The sequence below is a fragment of the Columba livia genome, chromosome 2 (genome assembly GCF_036013475.1).
Source record: "Columba livia isolate bColLiv1 breed racing homer chromosome 2, bColLiv1.pat.W.v2, whole genome shotgun sequence".
Classification (NCBI taxonomy): Eukaryota; Metazoa; Chordata; class Aves; order Columbiformes; family Columbidae; genus Columba; species Columba livia.
The window spans coordinates 20,124,758-20,145,777 of NC_088603.1; the positions used below are offsets into that span (position 1 = coordinate 20,124,758).

The 21,020-nt window shown below is 48.5% G+C and overlaps 1 protein-coding gene and 1 long non-coding RNA gene across 3 annotated transcripts in view; one reads left to right on the top strand and one right to left on the bottom strand.

Annotated features, from left to right (window-relative positions):
- SPAG6 (sperm associated antigen 6) overlaps positions 1 to 11,062 on the bottom strand; it is a 37,832-nt gene extending 26,770 nt beyond the window's left edge. Inside the window, exons 1-2 of one of the 2 annotated variants that reach the window (XM_065050792.1) lie at positions 10,932 to 11,062; positions 10,748 to 10,843 (exon numbers count right to left, since the gene is read on the bottom strand). In XM_065050792.1, coding sequence (XP_064906864.1) covers positions 10,748 to 10,843; positions 10,932 to 10,956 — 121 coding nt within the window. In that variant the 5' untranslated portion in view covers positions 10,957 to 11,062. The remainder of the gene's footprint in view (positions 1 to 10,747; positions 10,844 to 10,931) is intronic. The other variant, XM_065050793.1, reaches the window with a different exon arrangement.
- An 8,075-nt stretch (positions 11,063 to 19,137) lies between these two features.
- Positions 19,138 to 20,075, top strand: LOC135578425 (uncharacterized). The gene is made up of 2 exons (XR_010469984.1): positions 19,138 to 19,278; positions 19,773 to 20,075. It is a non-coding gene; the product is annotated as an uncharacterized LOC135578425 (long non-coding RNA).
- The last annotated feature ends 945 nt before the right edge of the window (positions 20,076 to 21,020 follow it).

Below are 21,020 nucleotides of genomic sequence, written 5' to 3' on the forward strand. Positions count from 1 at the left end.
CTGAGTCGACATTGGCATGTCACTCACTCAGTACAGCAGCAGAACCTCTACGTTGAATTACACCAAATTACATTTCATCTATTATAAGCAATGATTGATTTGAGGAACAATAATCATAATATATAACACTGCAGACAGAAGAGTTGATGATTTTCTTATCATGCTATCATATATGATGGGTTTTCACTGATGAGTTCACAGCATATCAGTTAAACACGAAAGAAAGTCCATTCTCTAGGGTGGTCTTATAAGATATACTTGAAATTATAGGTGAGGAAAGCAGCTGTGACATGAACCATTAACAGTTACTGCTAAGAAAGGCCCTACAGTGATAAATATCTAGCTAAAAATAGGAGATGGGAGGAGTAAACTTTCCATTCTTTCAATAGGAGGGAGGAGGTCACAGTGCAGCTCTTCAGGCCTCCACGCTGGGACATGGGTCATTCACTATTGATCTGTGTTCTGGAACAGGGCATGAACAGCAAGGTGAGACTTTGCTGGGGACTCAAGACTTATTCAAGGTGGCACAAAGCAGGGAAACTGTAAGGAACTAGAGACAGAATGACAGAGTAACAAGATTGCAAGAGAAAGGGAACACACACGGGGAAGCCAATCCCTGCTTTAAATACGCAGTGATGGACCCCAAATAGATCCTATCACTCAGGAGAAAGATCTCTATGACAGAACAGACAGTTCCATGGGGATACCAGCTCACTGCTCAGTGGCAGAAAAGAACTTTCACCCACAGAAGTATACAGAGTGCTCGGGATTATTTGAAAAGGAACTAAGGCCAAAGCAGAGACCATGAATATGCTATTGTATAAATCTATCCTGCATTTAATACCCTTCCCCAGAATAGAACTGGCAAAGATTCAGTAAAAGGCAACAAAGACGATCAAGACCATTCTGTATGTGGAAGCTCTTCCTACAGTTAAACTAAGATTCAATAGGGATATAAATAAGATCCACATGGTTACAATAAAAAATATTATTTGCAAGGTCTGGGAAGGGAAAATTACTTGTATTGCGATTCTTCAAAAGTGCTGCCCCTGTACCAGGGACCTCATTAATTAATACTTCTGAGCTTTATACCTCAGCCAGAAAGCAATGCTCTCTGAAGATGCAAAAGTGCTACAATAGAACATCAAATACTCACAGCTACATTCAGATGTCTCTGTATCAGCTGTCTCAGCTCTTTCCGATACATTTTTTGGCTAACAAAGATGGAGATTTAGCTGGGTGAGTGTGGAAGAAAACAAGACTTCCCTTCCCTAAGGCTTGTGTGGTTAGAAGCACTGAACAAAGGTCTTTTGGTGTGACAGTCCCACAAGTAGGATCAGTACCTAATGGCAGATGACACCCAGGTGCTGAACAGGCACATCATAACAAGGAAAAGCTGAGGGCCTTAGAGGAAAAAATAGTCCAAAGGGATGCAGGCTGTAACAAGTTACACTCATAGTGCACTTCTGTACAGAAGGGGCACTATGAAAGGAAAAAAAGTTGAGCAGCAGTATATTTCTCACAGAGAACATTGCTGTTAAATTAAAACCAAATTTCTCCCAGTAAGACAAGAATAGCCTAATAATCTATAGATGGTTTCGAAAGAGTGTGTGAGAGGGTAAAACTAACCATGGAGGCCATGCTGATCACTAATGAATTTGTTCTGGAAAGGTCAATACTCCAGACAGAAGCTGCGTTGCCGTGATAGGTACAGCCTCCCAGGATGTTCACAGGTCGCAGGGGGCAATGCAGTGAAAGGAGAAAAGTGAAATGAAATGGTGATGTCTGAATAGCACTACAGAAGCACCAAAAATGGCTCTGTAACATGCATTAATTGAACATGTACATGTAGAACCTATGGAAATAGGTCTGTAGTATAACTGAGGCCTGCTTGCACTTCTATGGAAGCCACTGGGAGCTGAAAGAGGCCTCCTGTGTACCGACAGAGAAAAGCTAGATCCTCCAGTATTGTAAGATCAATGTGAACTCCTTTAGCACTTTGCAGAAATCACTACTTCAGAATATGGTCATCATTTTGACATCTTCTCACAAACTCTCCCAAATAGCAGATATGGTCTCATTAGCAAGTTACACTTCATATCAAAATGCACTAAGTACTTCATATGACAAATTAAAAGTAAAAATAAACAAACGTGAGCTGGTGCCAACCCCATATATCATCCATAGTGAGCAATCTTCTAGCAAGTCACCTGGAGCCTCTCTGGTAGAGCATTTTCTTGTCCTTCCCTCTAACATCAGCTGCATGGTCAAACAGCTGCTGAAATTCCTGAGGGGATCTCATGCTCTTCTGGCTCATTACACTAAAGATATTTCAGTAACGTGGGAACAGGTAGAAGTAGTAGACTTGTATTTAGTGGACTGATATTACACTTGAGCCTTTGAGTTAAGCTAATACGTAAACAAGATTATTTAATAAAGAAAAACAAGAAATATTAATAATAATAATAATAATAACAGGCATTTTATTGATATAAAAGATACTGTCAGAAGTGGCTGGGAGAAAAAAAGGAGCACCTCTGTGTGCAGTGTCCTGACCCTAGAAAAGCGAAGAGCCTAATGGGTGGGACATTCAATCAGGATGTGGCAGACAATCTAATTCTGGTGATGGTCTCAAAATCCAGTGAAATTTAAACAGCCTAGAGTCACTTTAGCCTGGAGAAGCCCATGAGCTAGATCCAGACCCCGTGACACATTTCTGGCCTGCATGACCTACCCAGACACAGAAAAATGTAAAACCACATTTAAGAAAGTTTACCTATACATATGTTTTGAGCTGTCCCAAATACGAGATTTATCTAATGTCTGTTTTCAAGATTAGCTGATACAGATTTCACTTTTAGTATAAGCTAAAAAGCCTTGAGCCTGAAAATGCTTCCAAGCAGCATGCCTCCCCATGACCAATACCATTCCTTTCTTTGTAGTATAAACCATGTAAAGTTTAGTGATGACATTTAAGTGTCAGAACAAAGCATTCTATTGCAAATTATTTTAGCTGATGAAACTGAAGGTAAGGAAAGAGATTAAAAGTGAGAGTTACTGTTTGAAGATGCTAAAACACATTGGAAAAAAAAAAACAGTGAATTGATGGAAAAGGTTTAAAAAATATAGAAACTGTGCTGATCCTCAAGGTAAATATATTTTCCCAAAGTGACATCTACATGTGAGAAAAGGCAGTGAACAAATAATTATCATTACAAGAGCTTTGGTGGAACAAGAAAAAGAAAAATCAATTCCTGTTGCTGTACAAGCCTTATATTGACATCAAATTAACTGAGAATTGAGAGAAGTATATAGGCCTAGATTATGCCTGTGCATTGAACATAATTAAAAGCTTCTACCTCTGCTTTCCACCTTCTCTAAAATCAGTTTCTTCCTCTGCATCGAGATACTATCCATCATCTCTGGCTCCACTGCAAGATCAACTGCTTGAGGAGTTTCGATAATTGTCATGATATTTACATCTTCAGCAAACTGTTTCTCTCTTTAGAGCACTTAGAAAAAATAAACAATTCTGAGAGTGTGAAAACAGCTATATAGAGATTATATGGTCTTCACTAAAACATCTATAGGAAAACCAAGATGACTGCATTTACTTTTGAAGATAGTTCTGGAAAGGATAGATGTGTCTGACACAGGAGGAGGCTTTCGTGTCCAACCCAGCTCCTTCTCCTAGACATAGCTGCATTTGGTGAGATCCTCTATTTGATCTCTTCACTTTTTTTGACTGTCCTGTCTACAGCAAAGTCTACCTCTCTTCTCCAACAAGATTCAAGCCAGGATTCCTATCAGCATTTTGAATTACATTCAAATTTCTTTAACACCGCCTTAAGGGAGGAAAATAGGTAAGAACTTTCCAACAACCTCCTTTTGTTACACTTCTACAGTTCCATCAAGTGAATGAGGCCATACAGAGCAGGGAGTAGCAGTGTCTTGCTGCCGAAAACTTTAGGAGAACTCTTTGGTCTTCTTCTAAAAAAAAGCCTGTTTTAACAGAAGTAGGAAATTCATTAACTTCAATTCAAAAGCAGCAACTCAAAGTAAACTACAAAATAAGGCATTTAGACCATTTGACTAGATTTGTTTTGGAAGAGTTCCCACTGGCGACTCAAAACAGGGTAGCAAAGAATTACTGCCAAATATTCTCTCTTGCATCACAGAACCTTGACTGACCCTGGGCAAGGAACGATTTCCCTTTCTATCCTCGGTTTCCCACTCAGATTTGTTTCAAAGAATGACACACTTCAAAAGCTGAATCACCCTTACACACTTCTCAAGTGGAGCTGTTGTGCACCGGCCTGATGCACTTCCTTTTAGCAAGCAAGTGCTGGCTGATGCCTATCTGGGGAAAAAACAAAACAAAACAAAACAAACAATCAAGCACACACACACCACACTCAGGGCAGCAGCAAGTTCCAAGTTTTTTTAATTCCAAGTTTCTGCAGCCAGACAATCACTATTCTGAAGACAGCAATCTTCATTTGGTCATTTTGATTTATTAGGGAAAATCAGCTGGAAGTCAGGCCAAATTCCTCTACCCTCCTTCCAGCCCCACCAAACCCTTGTCAAACTTGAATAGCCACATGTCAGAGAAACATCACTCTGTGTTTCAAATTCTCTCCATTTCTGTACCTGAAGATGACTACTCCTACCCTATCCTCCTTCCTTAAAACCAAAATTTATTTCAGTTTTAAAATGTAAATGTGGAAAAACGTCATTCTACGCTAGTGTTGTCTCTGGACACACTCTTATCTTGAAGATGCTGCTCCTCTAATTTATGCTTTGGATCAAATATAACATTGTCTTCTCATTTTTGTGTGTTACCTGTTACACTAAGAACATTAGCCCAGCTAATATTAGCACTCAAATATTCACCATATCACCTTGATTATCAGGGCTCCTGATGTCAAATTCAGGTGATATAAAAAGGAAATCAAATGGAAATTTATTTCTGCCTCACCCCAGCTCCTTATCTTCAACTAGCCTTTCCTAGAAGCAGCATAGCAGTGAGTTTTAAGTGAGACACTTAGAACAAATTTCCCAGAAGAACAGTGAGAGAGCCAACTTTCCCACTCACTTGTCTTGATTCATCCTCTTCCAGAGATGACACGGTAAACACGTCTTAAGCACATACCCTTCAAGTGTGAATCAGCCCAAGAAAGGACTCTTCTTTGTGACAGTTCCATGCATGAAACAACCACAATCCTTCCAATATCAAAGGAAACATTAAATACAGTTTGGTAACAGAGACTCTGGGTAATCAAGTAATTCGTACGGCAATTACCAGATGGTGTGGGACATAATACAGATTCAGTTTGACAGCTGGGCTGGAGATTTCCGAAGGATCGAGGAGAAGTACATTTCTCCTCCTTAAAAGCTGATCTCACTGATAATTTTCCAGACCCTGTTTCTGCACTAATGGAGCAGAACTAATCCTGTTCCAAGGGGACTGAGTTTCTGAAAATGCCTCTCACAGTGGCCACCACTCAGTCCTCCACAGACACACAAAAAAAACAAGGTAGTCCCAAGGAGCTGCTTCTTTTTAATGGCCACTCACTAAGATGAGACAGAAGTTCCCAACAAATTCTGGCTTTGAAATTTCTATTTGCAAATCATCTCCAAACAGGCCAGGAGGCTGAGGAAGAATCCTGCAGCAGCTGAACTTTCAGTTGATTTGAGTTACAGAAAAAGCTGCATTTACTTTCTCCTCTCATCTCTCTGGTACCTTCCTTAATACACAGCCTCCTCCTTCCCTTCCTCAAGCACCACCACATCATCGAGCCTCAGGGAAAGCCACTCTCCTCACTTGATCTACTACAACTCCAAAAATAACCTTTTGCCTTTCATGCCACTTTGCATACTTCTCTCCCACTTAGCAAAGCATTTAACTAAAAATAAAAGTTATTTTTTAAAAAAATCCTTCACAAGGCAGGGTGCATAGACTCAAATGTTGAAACCAGCTACACAGGGGAACTGGAGTCTGTCCATGCATATCCACTTGCAAGATACAGATATGGCAAGAAAACAGATGACTTAACGGAGCAGCTCTTTTTCTGCACAGCTGACTCAATAGCCTTCCTCTCTACACAGCCTACGCACCCAGCAGGCTTTCTACAAAGCACTGCACTATCAGAGAACATTCTTTAATATTATTTAAAATATCGAACTACATCCTGAAATGCCTTTCCAGAGTCTGATCCTCCTAACACAGGGCCAAGCTGTTGCATTTAAAAGAGGTACATTTAAAATGTGTACACTAGAAAGTGAAGTTGAGAAGAGCACAAGCATAAGGCCTCAGTGCAACTGGATGAGTGAATTTCTCAAAAATAAAGATTCCTAAAACCACTCTAAAGAGCTGGAAATACCACCTTTAAAACCTATCACAAGCGAAATAGCTCTGGATCCAGGAGACAACTAATGCCCATGACATCATCCTTTACCTGCATAAAAACAGACCATGCAGTAGGGGAAAATCTGCCGTGCCACCAGTGGTTGTGACAGAGCCCTGGTTTGATGCAGGCAAGCCCTGACCCCAAGCTACAGCCTCTTGCCAACACAGCTTGTGAGGAACGGAAACAGGAGCAGATGCCCAGAGGTAAAAGAGGAAGAGAGGACTCTATCCTGGAGTACAGTTTGTATGCTGGAGTGTAAGGCCTCAGAAGCAGCCTGATACCAGGCAGAATGGAAAGGAGACCTGGGCTCAGGGTTGTGGGCCTTCCTTGTGGGTCTTCCTTTACACCAACATTTTAGAACTTGGCCCCTGGAACCCTGCATACTGGCCAGCAAGTAGGTAAAGCACAGCAACAGAAGTTGAAGGTACCTGCCTGAGATGCTAAAAATATCCCAGCAGCAATGAGAAGGGAACCCAGGTGTGCAGGGTCCCAGCACAGAGTGCCATGGCAACACACATACTGCTAGACCACACAGCTTTAAAATTCCTTTTCCGTGTTCCATACTCAGCTTTATCTATGACTTCCACAGCCATTATGCTTAAGAATGTGAACAGCCCCAAGAAGGAAGTTAAAGACCTGATCTTGTAATATCTTTGAAGTCAAAGGCTAAGTTGCTAAACTGTTTCTTAATTCATATTATATCCTTAAATAACTTACAAATTAAAAGCATCAATCCCATCACAAGCTCTAATGCCAAATAAATAAAAAAATAATTCACACTATGAAGGAATGCATAAATGGATACCCAGAAGCAATTCAAGTATAATTTTGATGCATTTATCAATGCTGAATTGTAAATGCCTCTTTAAAAAAAAAAAAATCAAAACAAAACACTATTTCAAATGGACTAGTTATTTACAGACTGCTGCACTTCACAAGGCAGACAAAGAAAGAAGAATTAGGCCCTCAGTAACTACCACTCTTTGAAACATTGTAAAAGACAGAAAGCTGCCTAAATCTCAGTGCGAGAAAGGCAGCTTGAATTCATATGACATTACAGATGAAAACAGTCTATTTCTAGGGTTTTAAGTTTGGGAAGAACGAGGGGTGTGAAGGTCAATAATGCACTCCAGTACCAAATTTCATGAGCTGTGCCTGTCAAATGAATAGGTTTATATTAAAGAATATGTTTTAAAACTTTACTATCAAAGTAGCTTCTCCCATTAGTCAACAGCCCTCCAGAAATGAGATTTGATAAATTAATTGTCTGTCATTGTTCCACATATATGTATTTACTAAACTGAAAAAGTTTAAGACTTTTGGAGATTTTTTTTTTCCAAGTATCAATTAATTAAACATTAGAAGGACAAATCCTGCAATTATTATTCAACCTTATCAAAGCCAGCCTCACAGTTGGAAAATACCCAGGAATGAGTTCTGACAAAGGAATTTCTCTGATCATTCCTTGCACTTCCCCGCCACTCAAAAGCTGCTGAGCTCCCAGGTACTAACTCCCCAGGACATTCCTGGCCACAACAGAGCCAGTGCCATGTAAATGTGTCAAAGTCCAGGGCACGATTTCAGTCCCCTGGTTACAACCACTTTTGGGATTTCTGCTCAGTGGGAAAGGCAGCTCCAGAGCTTGATGAGATACAGAAGCCTCAGGAAAGAGATGCCCTGGGAAATGGTGGGTTTCTTGTTGGCCCTCTCTGACCTCCTCTCCAGCTTGTCAGTTCACACCAGTTTTCTTTACAGGTCATACATGCATCAGAGTCTCCACAATAAGGGTACCCTGGGGTTTCTCAACAGCCAAGCCAGCTTCAGGAACTTCCATCTCTGATCCCAGCTGCTTTCTGCCCTCCATGCTGCAGTCTGCTGCTGCTTGTACCTGGTTTAATACCACAGGAGCAGGCCTTCTAGTGTAATTAAGAATCAATTTTTAAACACACTTCATCTTCCAGGATGTTACTGTGGTGCCCAAAGACACCTCCACAAAGAACAAGGTCTCAAGTTAGTATTTATTTTCCTTATAAGATACTAAGTATTTTTCAAAAGTACTTCTAAAAATGTGACCGAACACTTTACTCCTTGAGCACTGATCTTTCACTGCTGTCAGTCTGAATTTTGGATATACCAGGAATATAATGCAAGAGTACACCACAGTAAATTTTAAGGGCTCAGTTTTGTTCAAATTCAGGCACTCTAATCTTGCCTTGTGCTTCAGCCAGAAGAAGACTAAACCCTGAGAACCTTTGAGATCCAACCAAAGAACCCTTCAAGGTGCCCCAACTCATAAACCTAATGGAAAATGACAGGAGGCAAAGACTTCCTGCATTCTCTTAAAACAGTGATCAACAAGAAATGAGTCCCCAGTCTTTCAAATATGGATTTATACAGACATGTAGACAGACATCTTTCTTTTTCAACACACTGCTCCAGAGCTCACTAGATCAAGACCATAAGAGGTACACCAGTTATCTGCTAGACAGCTATTTCTCAAAATACTTGTATAAGTGTTTTTAAAAAGGACAAAATCACATTTTATTTGGGGGGAGGTTTTAAAAAACACTTAATCACATTTCATTAAGAGAAGGTTTTAAAACCTGCATCTAGCACATCCAGAAAGGGTCAAAACTAACAGCTACCATTTGAATTACAGAACTATTAATTAGTCTGAAAGGCACACACTGGGGAAGAAGGTAAAATATTTGTGAGCCTCAGCCATTCAAATAAATGGCAATAGGAAACACTATTTCTGCATATATTCCCCTCTTTTTTAGCTTCTGAAAAATTTAAGCCTATGGAAAAGCAACTCAGTACCAGAATAAGCCAAGAAGGATGGTAAGCTACACAAATGCACATTTCCATATAACTACTCCGGAGCATGATCCCTGTGAAGTTATCCTTCAGGCCAATGCTGGCTGTGCAGTTTCAGGCCTCTGAACTGATTATTTCTTCTGCACAAGCAACAAATCAGTTCTGAGATAAACTAGTAAACTGTATTGCATCAAATAATTATTTTAAGAACAATAAATACAATGTAATTAAAGTTATCTTGGCACTCTCTTTGCTTTCTTAAAATAGAAATGCTGCCTGAATGGGATCTTTGTGAACAGCTAAAAAACAGAACTGCACAGGGACATAGAGGGATCTATAAATAAGACATAAATTATTTCCATGACCAAGATGTCTCTTTGGTAAATAGTGATCATTTGTATAAACCAAACCAGTGGCACTAACTCACTGAAAGATGATAAGGAAAAGGAAAAAAAAAAAAAAAAAAGCACAGCAAAGCAATCCAAAAGGCCTGGTACCAGTGTGTCACTGTGTCACTCCCAAAATCAAAGCAAGTATTTCTTTAACGAAAATTCAAGTGATAGGTTTTCAACAGAACCATTTCAATAGACAGTTGTAAATATAACACCCAAAAGTTGAAAGTATTTATGTGATTGGTTTTCTTTTTTGTTTGTTTGTTCCCATTCTATATATTAAAAACCCAAAAACAAAAACAACCAAACCAAAACAAAGAAACAAAAACTGACAGCTTATCTAGATTTGGGAAAACACAAACAAGACAAACCAAAACATAACCAATTCATTTATAGCACTTTTTCAATCTGGCTTTCAAGTAATCGATTACTGAGCACTTCTTTTTCCTCTTTTCAGCTGAGGAACGCTGGACACGGGGAGTGGATCTGCCAGATGCCAGCAGCACAACAGCTGGTAGAAGTGCTCCCACAGCTCCTGTTTCTAAAAATGCTCAATTTGGTTCATGACATCCCACAACAGCAATATAGCAAAAGCAATTCCCCCCTAAGCTGAGCAAATCTGCTGGTAAAAAGCATTCAAGAATTCAGGAGCAACTTGTAAAGCCAGTATAAAAATAGTTACTTCTAAAATAGGTTTTTCTTGGCAAGTCAGCACCGGTGTCAACGGGAATTCTGTTCTCTGTACTTTACATAAAGCTACATCGGAAGCACAAGGAAGCAAATGAAGAAATTGGTTACACTGAGAAATTTTCCCTGAAATAAAAGTTATGAGGTCACAGCCAGAGACATCCACCTCAGAACAAACACAGACAACCGCGCAGCTCAGCCCCGCATGCACCTGACCCGCGCCGCAGGGACCTGCCAAGCCCGCCCTCGCACCGCGGGGCCGGGGGACCAGCCCGAGTCCTACCGGGAAAATAATCCCTCGGAAACTCAGCGCCCAGCCTGAAGGGGAGGGACACGGCGCTGCCAGGCGTCAAGCGCAGCGGCGGGGCGCGGAAATCCCCGAGGCCGTGCACGGCCCGGCCCCGCCGCCCCTGGCGGGGCGGAAAGGCGGCGGGCTCGTACCTGCGCTTTGGAGGGTCTCGATGTTCTGCGGCCGGGCGGCGAGCTCGGCCACCGCCTGCACGAACTGCGTCCTGGCGCGCTGGTACTGCTCGAAAACTGCGGGAGGCAGCGCCGGGGCACCGGGTTAGCGGCCACCCCGCCGGCCTCGGCCCCGGCCCTGACCCCGGCCGCCGCCCCGGCCTACCTTGCAGAACTTGCCTCTGGCTCATGGCGGCGGCGCGGTAGCTGCGCACCCGCGCAGGGCCGCACTGTGTACTCGTCGCCCTGGCAACCAGGCGGAAGCCGCGCCGCGGGGGAGGCGGGGCCGCGCCAACGCCACCCGTGACGTCAGCGCGCCCGCCCGCCCGCCCGCCGGGTGCTCCGCGGAGTGCCCAGGCCCGCTGCGCGCCGCTCCGGAGGGGGTCGGCGGTGTGTGCCCGTGGGGGCTGTGCGGGGACGGAGAGAGACACAGCCCGGGGGCTATGCCCGCCTGGCGGCATGTTGCACACTTGTCTTAAATGTATAGGTATATGTATAGGTACAGGTGTGGCTATAGGTACCTATAGAGATGCGCGGGGGCGTGAGGACCGACAGGTCTGCGGAGAGAGGACTTCGCGCCTCTGTACCACATACATACCGCAAATGCATACACAGCGGCGTGCAGATGTGTCAATGGGTATAAAGGAACAGGCAGTTCCATCAGAACGCACGCAGGCAGCTGTGTTCACTCAACTCCATACGAGAGCTGCCGTCCTCCGGAGCGCCGGGGCAGGACGGCGGTGCCAGCGCCTGCGGGACGGTGCCGGGCCCAGCGCAGGGACTTGCCCGGCCCACAGAGGTGGCTTGTCCCCGCCGGCCGCCGCTGCTGTCCCCCTGTGTACCGCGCAGCGCGGCGCAGACTCGACCGCAGGGGCTGGCGCTGGGGACGCGGGCGGCTGGGCCGGGACCTGCCGGCCTCCGCTGATATTTGGGAGTGCGGCGGAGGCGCCTGGGCGGGCGAAGGGCACCCGTCTGCCCGTCCCGCCCCGCACAGGGAGTCACTTCTCAGGCCCTCGGGCCCGGGCAGGTGCTCCGCGGGCCGCGCTGCGTTCACGGCGGTCGGAGAGCTGCCTCGTCCCGCTCCGCTGCTGCACAACTTGCCGAGGACCCGGTGGGCAGGGACAGGCAGCCCCGCCGTCCCGGCTGAGCCCCACGCATCGCTCGGCAGCTCTTGCGGGGTCCCCTTGCCCGGATCCTGCTCCCCCTTCGCTTCCTGGGTGGGGAGAAATAAAAAGGAAGATAAACGAAAAATAAGGGCAGCCGCAGCGCTCCCGGAGCTGCCCCCACAGGAACCTCACTCTTCGGGAAAGGAGGTCCTTTGATTTTAATTTTTTCCTTTTTTTTCTTATTCTTCACCGCCACCGCGATTCCTCCTCGGGGATCTATGCTATTTCCTTACACCGTCGCGCCGGCCCACTCCGGGTTTTTTAGCGCCGCACGAGGATTAAACTCGCTCCGCGCAGAACCGCGGAGCCCCTGCCCACCCACGGCCGCGGAGCGCTGCGGCTTGTCGGTGGAGTGGGCAGCGCGGTCCCCCACGGGCGACTCCGCGGGCTACAGCCACCCCCTCTGCCAGGAGCCACGCGGGTCGTGCCGCGGGACGGGGAGGCTTTGCTCACACCATGCAGCCGCGCAGAGTTGATGATGAACCCGAGCGCACCCACCCGCGCAGCGTCGGGAGCTGCCTGCACCGCTCGGGTGCCGGCGGCTGGGAGGCAGCTCCCGCTCTCTGCGTGTAGTGGGGAGCCCAGGAAGGGACACTGGGGGCACTGCCCAGCAGCAGCCCTCGGCTTTGCCAAGCACAGATACTAGTTATTCCTCTGCCATGTAACAGTACTTTTTCTTATTTTTTTTCAACAACGTATCACTCTGGCAGGTAAACTGGTGAGTGCCTTCCACTTTTTGCATCCTGGTGTCTCCAGCTCTAAGGACTATTTACGAATAATTCTCTTCATAGCCGATTGCCAGCATCTGTGAGTAAACACAGCGTTGGAGGTCTCTACAGCAACTAATGCGAACGGTGGGACTGCAAAATGAAAACAGGGTCATCAGGATTTGAATGTAAATGGACTCTATATTTCCTCCAGTATCTTTTGAGGGCGATTCCCAAGACGCTGGATATTTGCGAACGAAGTTGCTAGTTGGCTCTGCCATCGATCAGGCTGCTCCAAGTGAAATTGTGATCCACAGCAGAAAATCGGAGTCTAATCATTCAATTAAAAAATGCCCCTTTCCGTAGCCACCCTCTGAGGCACAGTGGCTTCAGAATTTCATAGGCTGGCATTTTGTTCTGCAAAGCTCTAAATGTACAAAATCAGATGACTGACACTATAAAGTTTTGTCTCATACCTTTAAAGTTTAAAGGCTGAAGTTACTTCAGCCGCATTTTAAAAGTTTGAAAAAGTATAAGAAAGAAGTCTAATATCAATAAATCATCTCTGGGTTTGCTCGGCTGAAAAGAGGTGGGCTAATGTAAACAATATGATGGTCTAAAATGAACCACGTATTTCCAGGAGTATTTAATGTGAAAAAAATCTCTCTTTAAGCAAACAAACAAAATAGGCGATGTGTTGTTCTTTACAAATAAATGAAACAAATTAAATCAGATTGGTGAGAAGGTCGTTTGCCACAGAAAATATTTTGGGAAATTATCACCATGTGTACTTGAGAAGGGAACAGCTGTTAAACACATTTCTGTATACTTATTTCTGTTCTTAAGTTAAATTAAAAAAATAAACAAACAGTGATGAATTACTTCCAGAGGGAAAAAAAAAAAAAAAAAAAAAAAGCAGATGTGTCGATTACAGATACATTGATTCATCTGTCTAATTAAGTCTAATGTTCGGATAAGTTAAACAACAAAACGCACCCTGACTACCTCCAAAACTTGCTGTTATATTTCGTTGCTTGATACTGAGTCTGTTCACATGGTTATTATTAATAACGAGGAATAAACACCATGCAAATATGGTCTGCGGAAATGTCACCAGTTCTCGCAAAAGTACTGAAGACGGAAAATCATTTATGGAAATGACGTAGTTGTGAGACTTCATCGCCTGCTGCTGGGGTGCTCATTAGTGGGAAACCTGTATCCTTAGACGTGCGGTGTTAGTAACAACTGCGTTACTGTAGACGTCATCTTAAAAAAATAAAGCGGAGACCAAGGGAACAGGCAACAAATATCCAAATTAATAACGTTCATTCTCTTTCTAGTGGGTGTTCTTTAAAATCTCAGCCTTTGATTCACTCGGAAATACGCCCGTAACGGGGCGGGAAAGCATCATTTTCCCAAAGCCGATGAAGGGCGAAGTTGCTCCGGGAGTTTTTTGGGGGGAGTGAGAGGTGCCGGGGGGGCTTCCCAAGGGCTTTCCCGGCTTAGTTCCGTCTCCTCGGGTGCGAGGCAACTGGTGGCTCAGCCCCCGCACGGGAGCAGTCTGGTCCCCCGGAGGTCCCCGGGCTGGAAGGGCGCTGGGTGTCAGGTCCAGGGCCGGGCTCGCTGACCCCCCCGACTCCCGCTCAGTGGTGCCGCGTCTGGACAAGCTGTGTCTGCTTCTCTGCGACATGAAACTGCACGACGCTCATCACAAGGTGAGCTCTTCCCGCGTGTTGGTGTGGCGACTTCCTAGTGGCACCCACCGGTGTCCACCGGGACAGCCCGCTGGGACTGCAGAAAGCCGGGCTGGAACCACCGCCCCGCGCCCGCCCCTACCGACCCCGCACCCCTCGGCACCGCGCTGGGTCTCCCGATCTGCCTCTGGAGATTCTCCTCTGCTTGCCACACGCCTGGCAAATTATTCAAAGTATTAAGCAGATATTTACAGGGTTACAGAAATCAGATTTTTAATCCCGTGCGTGCACGACTGAGTGCGCTTGGTGGGAACAGCAACGCGCAAACTGCTCCGCTCTCTCCCGCGGATCGGAGTCGGAAACGCTGAGCTTTTGAAAGAAGGGAAGTTAAGCGTGGAAAGGTTAGTGGGAGTGAAGGGGATGTAGGGAACTGAAGTGTTGTCTCGAAGAGAGTGTGCTGAGTGAGTGATCTCCATCTCTGTGTATAGCTTGTACTGAAATATATTTGAATCCTTGTTTGTTTTTTTTTTTTCAAATTTAAGTTGGGTTTTGCCATTACCTAATTTTAGCAAAAACTGTCAGCGGGACTGTAGAAGTGGAGAGACCCCTCTCTTTTTCCCTGAGCTTTGACTCGGGGCTCCGGCAACACACAATATTCTGGGGTACTCTCTCCGGATTTTTGGTAGTGAGTTTAGTTTGTGAGACTTTCCTGTAGAGTAAACTAGTTCTGTGAGGCGAAGACAGAAATGTTGAGGCACTTCAAACACACTAGAAAGGGGACTTCTCCTTTTTATTCGCCTAGGAGGACGACGCTAGCATTTGAGCAGACATTTGTAACCGTAAACAGGTAAACGGTGTAGATTTGGCCAGTGGAGATTGGTGCGTTGCCATTGCACTAGCCGAAGGCAGAATAAAAATTCTAAGGGATAAAAAAAACTGGGAAAGGGCAAAACATCTCAGGTTGACTTGCGGGATGGGATCAGGAAATATCAGCTGGTAGGGCTCAGCCCTTTTAACCACGTGCATATGGTTACACCTCTGGTTTCCTGCGGAACCGTCAGCGCTTGTGCAGTGCCATTAAAAAAAAAAAAAAAAAAAAAAAAAAGGGGGGGGAAAAAAAAAAAAAGAGACAAATATTTTCGGGACGTTTCAAAACTGAAAGCCGGAGCTTAATTTATTCTGGGGACTTGAAAGGAACGAGGTTTTCCTTTGTGTCTGTTGCTTCGGGGGAGGGTGTGTGTCGGTTTGGCGCTGAACGCTGCCCGCATCTACATATGTAAACCCAGCAGCGCTTCACCCGCCCATGCCGGTGGGATTGCGGGCGCTGGCAGCTCACGACAATGCTGCCAGACAATGAGAAATACGCGGAGCCTGCGCGGCTGCGGTGGCGAGGAGCTGGCCAGTATTTAGCTCCAGATCTAGAAGGACCCAATCTGCGCGACGCCCGGCGGAGTCCACCGCTCGCCCCGCGGCCGCCTCGTCTTCCTGCCCCATCATTGTCCCTGTCTGCTGTGGTTAGAGGGGTGGGGACACGCAGCAGCCACACGACGATATCCCGGTCTGCAGAAGAAGGTGTAACGAGAGGCACCAGCAGCAGAAAAGGCTGCAAATCGCTGTCGTGTGGTTGCTATTAGCAACAAATCAGCTGAACAGCCTGCAAACCCCGAGCACCTAGGGCGGAGGTGGCAAGAAAAACGCCAGGGCTGGAGAGGCTGGGGCTGGTGGGCGCCTTCCCGAGGGGACCTCCGTGCAGCCCCGAGCTGCCTCCCCGGAGGGCGGCCGTAGAGGGACAGGACAAGGGCAGCCGCCGCTGCCACCGCCGCGCACTGCGCTCCAGGAGAGGGGAAAGGCAACCCACTTAAAAGAGACAAAATGGCAGCTCGTGGTTTGTAGGCATCCCTCTCGGTGCTGAGCGCCTGTCTCGTCCTCCCCTGTCCCCGCTGCTGCCAGCTACCCGGTGCCCGGGGGCTCTCCTTGCCCATCCGCCTGCCCGTGGGCAGCGCCCCAGCCCGGGGAGCATCAGTGCAGTGTCCCCCGGGGCTCCAGCCGCAGCCCTTCGCCCTCCACAACTAGCCCACTCATCCTGGAAATCAAACTCCTGTCCCTCCGAATGGGACATGTCCCGACCGGCTGCACCGGAACACCCGATAGCCCGGAGGAGCGGCGGTTCGGCGCCCCGAGCAGCCCAGGTCCGGCCCGCGGGCTGCCGGAGCCAGGAATCCGCAGAGGGGATGCGCAGGCTCAGCACCCCGCGTAGCGACAGCTGCCCCTCAGGGGCGTCATTCACACAGCATCCCTGCACCATGGCCATGCCAACACCTTCCCTTGCAGCATCATTTTTGCCTTGCTTTTTGAAATTTTTGGGTTTGTTTGGGTGATTTTTTTGTTTGGTTTTGGTTTTGGTGGGTGTTGTGGAGGGTTTGTTGTTGTTTGTTGCATTGTGTGGGGCTTTTGTTTGTTTGTTTCGTATTTCCCATTTAAAGTTTTGGGGATCGTGTATTCAGTGCTATTTTGGCGTGGAGCTTTTTTTTTTGTTGGGGTTTGGTTTTGGCTTTTTTTTTTTTTTTTTTTTTTTTTTTTAAGGATCGGAGGCCCCCAACAGCCTCGGGATCTTTGGCACGATGTTGTCTCACAGATCAGAAAAGGAGGCATCTTTCGAGCATCCCTTGCACATGTAGAGGGAGGAGTGGGAAATGCCAGTATTGACAGAGATGCCCCGGAGGTCCGCACTCAGCGGAGGCCCCGGGATGCGGGGCGGCGCCTCCCGGCCTCGGCCTCCTTCACCGAGGATGCGGCGTGCGAGAGGCACGGGCGGCGAGGAGCCCGGCGGCGGGCGCGGAGGGGGAAGGGCTGTTGGCTGCTTCTGCTATGGGAAAAGTGCCGCCCTGCCACCGGGGAGGCTCACCCGGCCGCTCCTTGGGAAATATCCCACTCCGCTCCATTGAGAGCATCGGTGCGAGGTGCGGGGAAGGCATCTGCCTTTCCCTAGGGATGGGGAGCATACAGTCCTTTGTCTCTATAGACGAGGTGCGATATTCAGTTGCGTACCATGAAAATATAGGCACCAAATGGCTGCCGCGTCCCCCTCCTCTCTCTGGGGGAGGTCAGAGGGACTGAGGCTCCGCCGTCCCCTGGGGAGGTCTGGAGACGGCCAGCCTCGGAGGGAGGCCGGCTCCCTGCGGCAGGGCGGACTGGGACACGGGGCTACGGCGCCCAGCAGCCGTCCCGAAGATGCTGGAAAGCCGCGTCCCAGTGCCCCCTTCCCGGCACGCACATCCCCAAGCGTCCGGGCCCGCTGGAGCACCCTAGGGCAGGACGGACGGGAAGGGCTGGCAGGGGCGCAGGGCGGTGCGGGACCCGCCGCTGCATCGACTCGGCGGAGGGGAGCTGCGGCCGCGGGTGCTGCCTGCCGGCCGCGTCCCCCCGGCCCGGCCCGGCCCGGCCCGGCCCGGCGGCGAAGCCGAGCTCCCATCCCGCCGCGGCCGCCCCGCCGCTGGAGGCCGAGCGGGCAGCGCTCCGCGGGGCGCCGGGCAGCGCGCGGCTGCGCGGGGCGCCCGGGGGGTCCCCGCGCGCCCCGTTCGAATCTGGCGGCGCGTGGGCGAAGTTCCGCGGGCGCGAGGCGGGGAGCTGCGCAGGCGCAAGATGGCCTCTGCCCGGGCGGCGGGGGGCGCGGAGCCGGCCCGGCCCGCCCGGTGGGGTGGCAGCCGGCAGGGGCAGCCGGCGGGGGCCGGGCCGCGTCCGTGGCACCGGCGGGGCCGAGAGACGCGTTTCCGCGCCGGCCGAGGAGCCACGTCCCCGCCGGCGGAGGCGGCGCGGAGAGAAGCGCAGTCGTACCGCGCTTTCCCGCCGGCCTTCCGCGGCGCGGGCGGGCGGTGGCGGCACTCCCCGGCGGCCGAGAGGCCCTCGGGCCCCTCGCAGCCCCGAGTCGGTGCCGCTCGCGGCCTCTCCGCCGCTGCCCTGCCCGGCGCGTTCGCGGCTCCGCGGCAGCGACCGGGGATGTAAGTTCCTCTGTGTGCCCATTCCCTGCTGGGAAAACCTCTGTTTGCCGTGGAAATTACCTGACCTTCGTGCTTCAGCCGTTACCGGCTTGTGTTTTAGATTTTTTTGTTCTTTTTTTTAGCCCACATCATCACTGTTAAATAAATGTCCCATCCCCAATGATGGTGAGACCGAAAGTCGCCCGGTCCCCACCGGGCTTTAACAGTTTTCATGTTATCCTGGTGAGAATCCTCTGTTAGTCGTGGCGAAAAGGAGTGAAGGAGCCGGAGCTGGAAGAAATCCTTGCTGCCACAATTCTCTTCCAATTCTTGAATTAATAAAGCACAAAGCAACTGTGGCTTTTAGCCCTCGGATCAGGGCAATGACTTTGAACTCGGGAAAGCGGAGATCCGCAGCCCTTCGGAAGGGAGAGCAGGTTCTTCTCAAGGCACTTTTTCAGTAGGAGACAGGCAGAAAACATTAAAAAGAAACTGTTTATAGTAAAATAAAGGAAATCCGTTTCAAGTACCCAGAGTAGAAGCAAGAACGTTAAAAATTAACAGCGGAAACAGGAAACACTTATCTGAGTAAACATTGTTTCAGAATTTCACCGTATTAAAATTGGAAGGGCTCAAGGTGCTCGCCGGGGACGCAGCAACCCGCCCCCCGCTGCGGTTCCTGGCGGCGGGGGCCGCTGCCGCCGCCCGCCCCGCGCCGGGGCTGGAAACCGGAGCCAGGAGCGGCGAGACAGCCCGATCCTCGTGAACCGGTTTGGTGGCAAAGATCGGAACTGCAGGAGTTCCTGCGTGGTGAGAGATGAACAGTCCAGGAGTGATGTTTGGACAGCAGGAGCACAGCTCTGTGCCACCGGCGCGAAGGGACGAGCGGTCCGGGGCTGCGGAGAAGAAGAGGAGGCGCAGGGATGGCAGAGTTGGAAAGGGGGAGACTTCGCCCCGGTACCGTCCCCGGTAGGTCTCGCTTTGGCAGCACTTTGAAAATCCCCAGCGAAACGAGAGAATCCTTGGGCAGCGGTACGGCGGGGGAGGTGACAGGCGGTACGTCCTCGGCAGCAGTGGGGGATAAAGGACCGAAAGAGTTGCTTCAACCGCCGCTGGCTTTGCCGCCGCCTTCGGGTTTCAGTGTTCCCCTTCATTATCAGAGAATCGGAGGACGCCGACTTTGAGTGGAGCTCCCGGAGCTCCCTCCGGTGCTCCCCGGGCCCGCGGCGCCGCGGCGAAAACCGCCTTGCGTTCCCCTCCCCTGCCCACGGGACGGGGCCGATTTTCGGGAGTTCCTCGGCGGTGCCGGCCGCCGGCATTGGCCTGCTGAAAGGCGTCGGCGCAGGTTGTTTTGAGCAATGCTGGAGGACAAGTAGCTCGGCTCAGCGAGCTCGTCATGTTCCTTCTCTCTCTTTCTGTACGTTTCTGCATTCTTGTTTCCTGTTTCTGCTTGTCTTCTCCAGAAGCTTGTGGAGCTCTTCATGCTCCCTCTCCCTTGCTCTCGTCGGGGCTGGATCGTTACCGCTTGTTCCCCACTCCGACCGGGCACAAAAGCGCTGCTTGGAGCTGCAGGCAGCTGAACCAGGGCGGAAAATCTGGTCGGACGGACAGAAAAACATCATTTTCCAGTGGGCACAGACCGTCCCTGCCTCCACTTTGGATCCGATTGCTTGTTGAGCACGCTCAGAGAAATGCAGCAGACTTCAGCTTTACCCCTCGATCTGTATAAATGCAACGTCGGATAATAAAAAGATTCTTCTTACGTATACTGAGCTAAGATTTCTTTCCAAATAGGGAGGATTTCGGTATATTTCCAAGGAAACCCATTCGCTATTGTAGCTGCAAAGAAAAATATCATGAAACCGGGGATGCTGACATAGCAGCTTCGCAAGTAGAAAACCAAGATACTATCTTTGGTTGTCCTCCCAGTTGTGCTCAGCAATATATACGCATCCCGGTGCCATCTGCCCAGCAGCCAAACAAAAGTTTCACATGGCAGGACAAATATCCTCGGTGGCTTCTGCAGCTCGGCGAGAGAGCTACTGAAAACGTTTGTTCTTTTTCGGACGGGAGATGCCGAAAATGTTGTAAGAGCTTCATAAACCTCGAAGGGAATTATTCAGCTCCTGTTTCATTGCTCTATACTTCACAAGCACTCTACAAACACCGAAAGTAGTTCCATTTTGATGCTAAGTTTTGTCATTATCAGCTACTTCCAGTATAAATAAGCGCAATTTGATCACTGTGCTGCAGGTTGAGGGCTGGTCTTTGAGTGAATTAATTCAACCAGTACGGTGTGATTAACTCATATAGGTGAGGGAATAGAGTCAAGATAGACAGTCGGTCGCATGGAGTATATATATTAAAACCTGTTTGTTTCTAGTGAGGCTTTAGAAAAGCAATCCAGAGCTGCGCAGGCAGAACCTGGCACTCACCATCACAAAATTTACGTTCTTCCTTTCCCAGCCAGCGCAGTTTAACAGGGGCTAAGTTGGAACAGACAAGAGGTAAAACCTGTGGCTGACCGGGATGTAAGAATACACCATTTGTTTATTTTCAAGAATAATTCGGGGTCAAATAAAGACAGGAAATGTTTTCGAGGTAGGCAACCAAACCAAATAATTGCGATTTCTAGGCTTTGTTCTTGTTATTTTAGTACTATACTCTTATGTTCACTAAAATCTTTTGTACACCCAGAAAGACTTCCAATG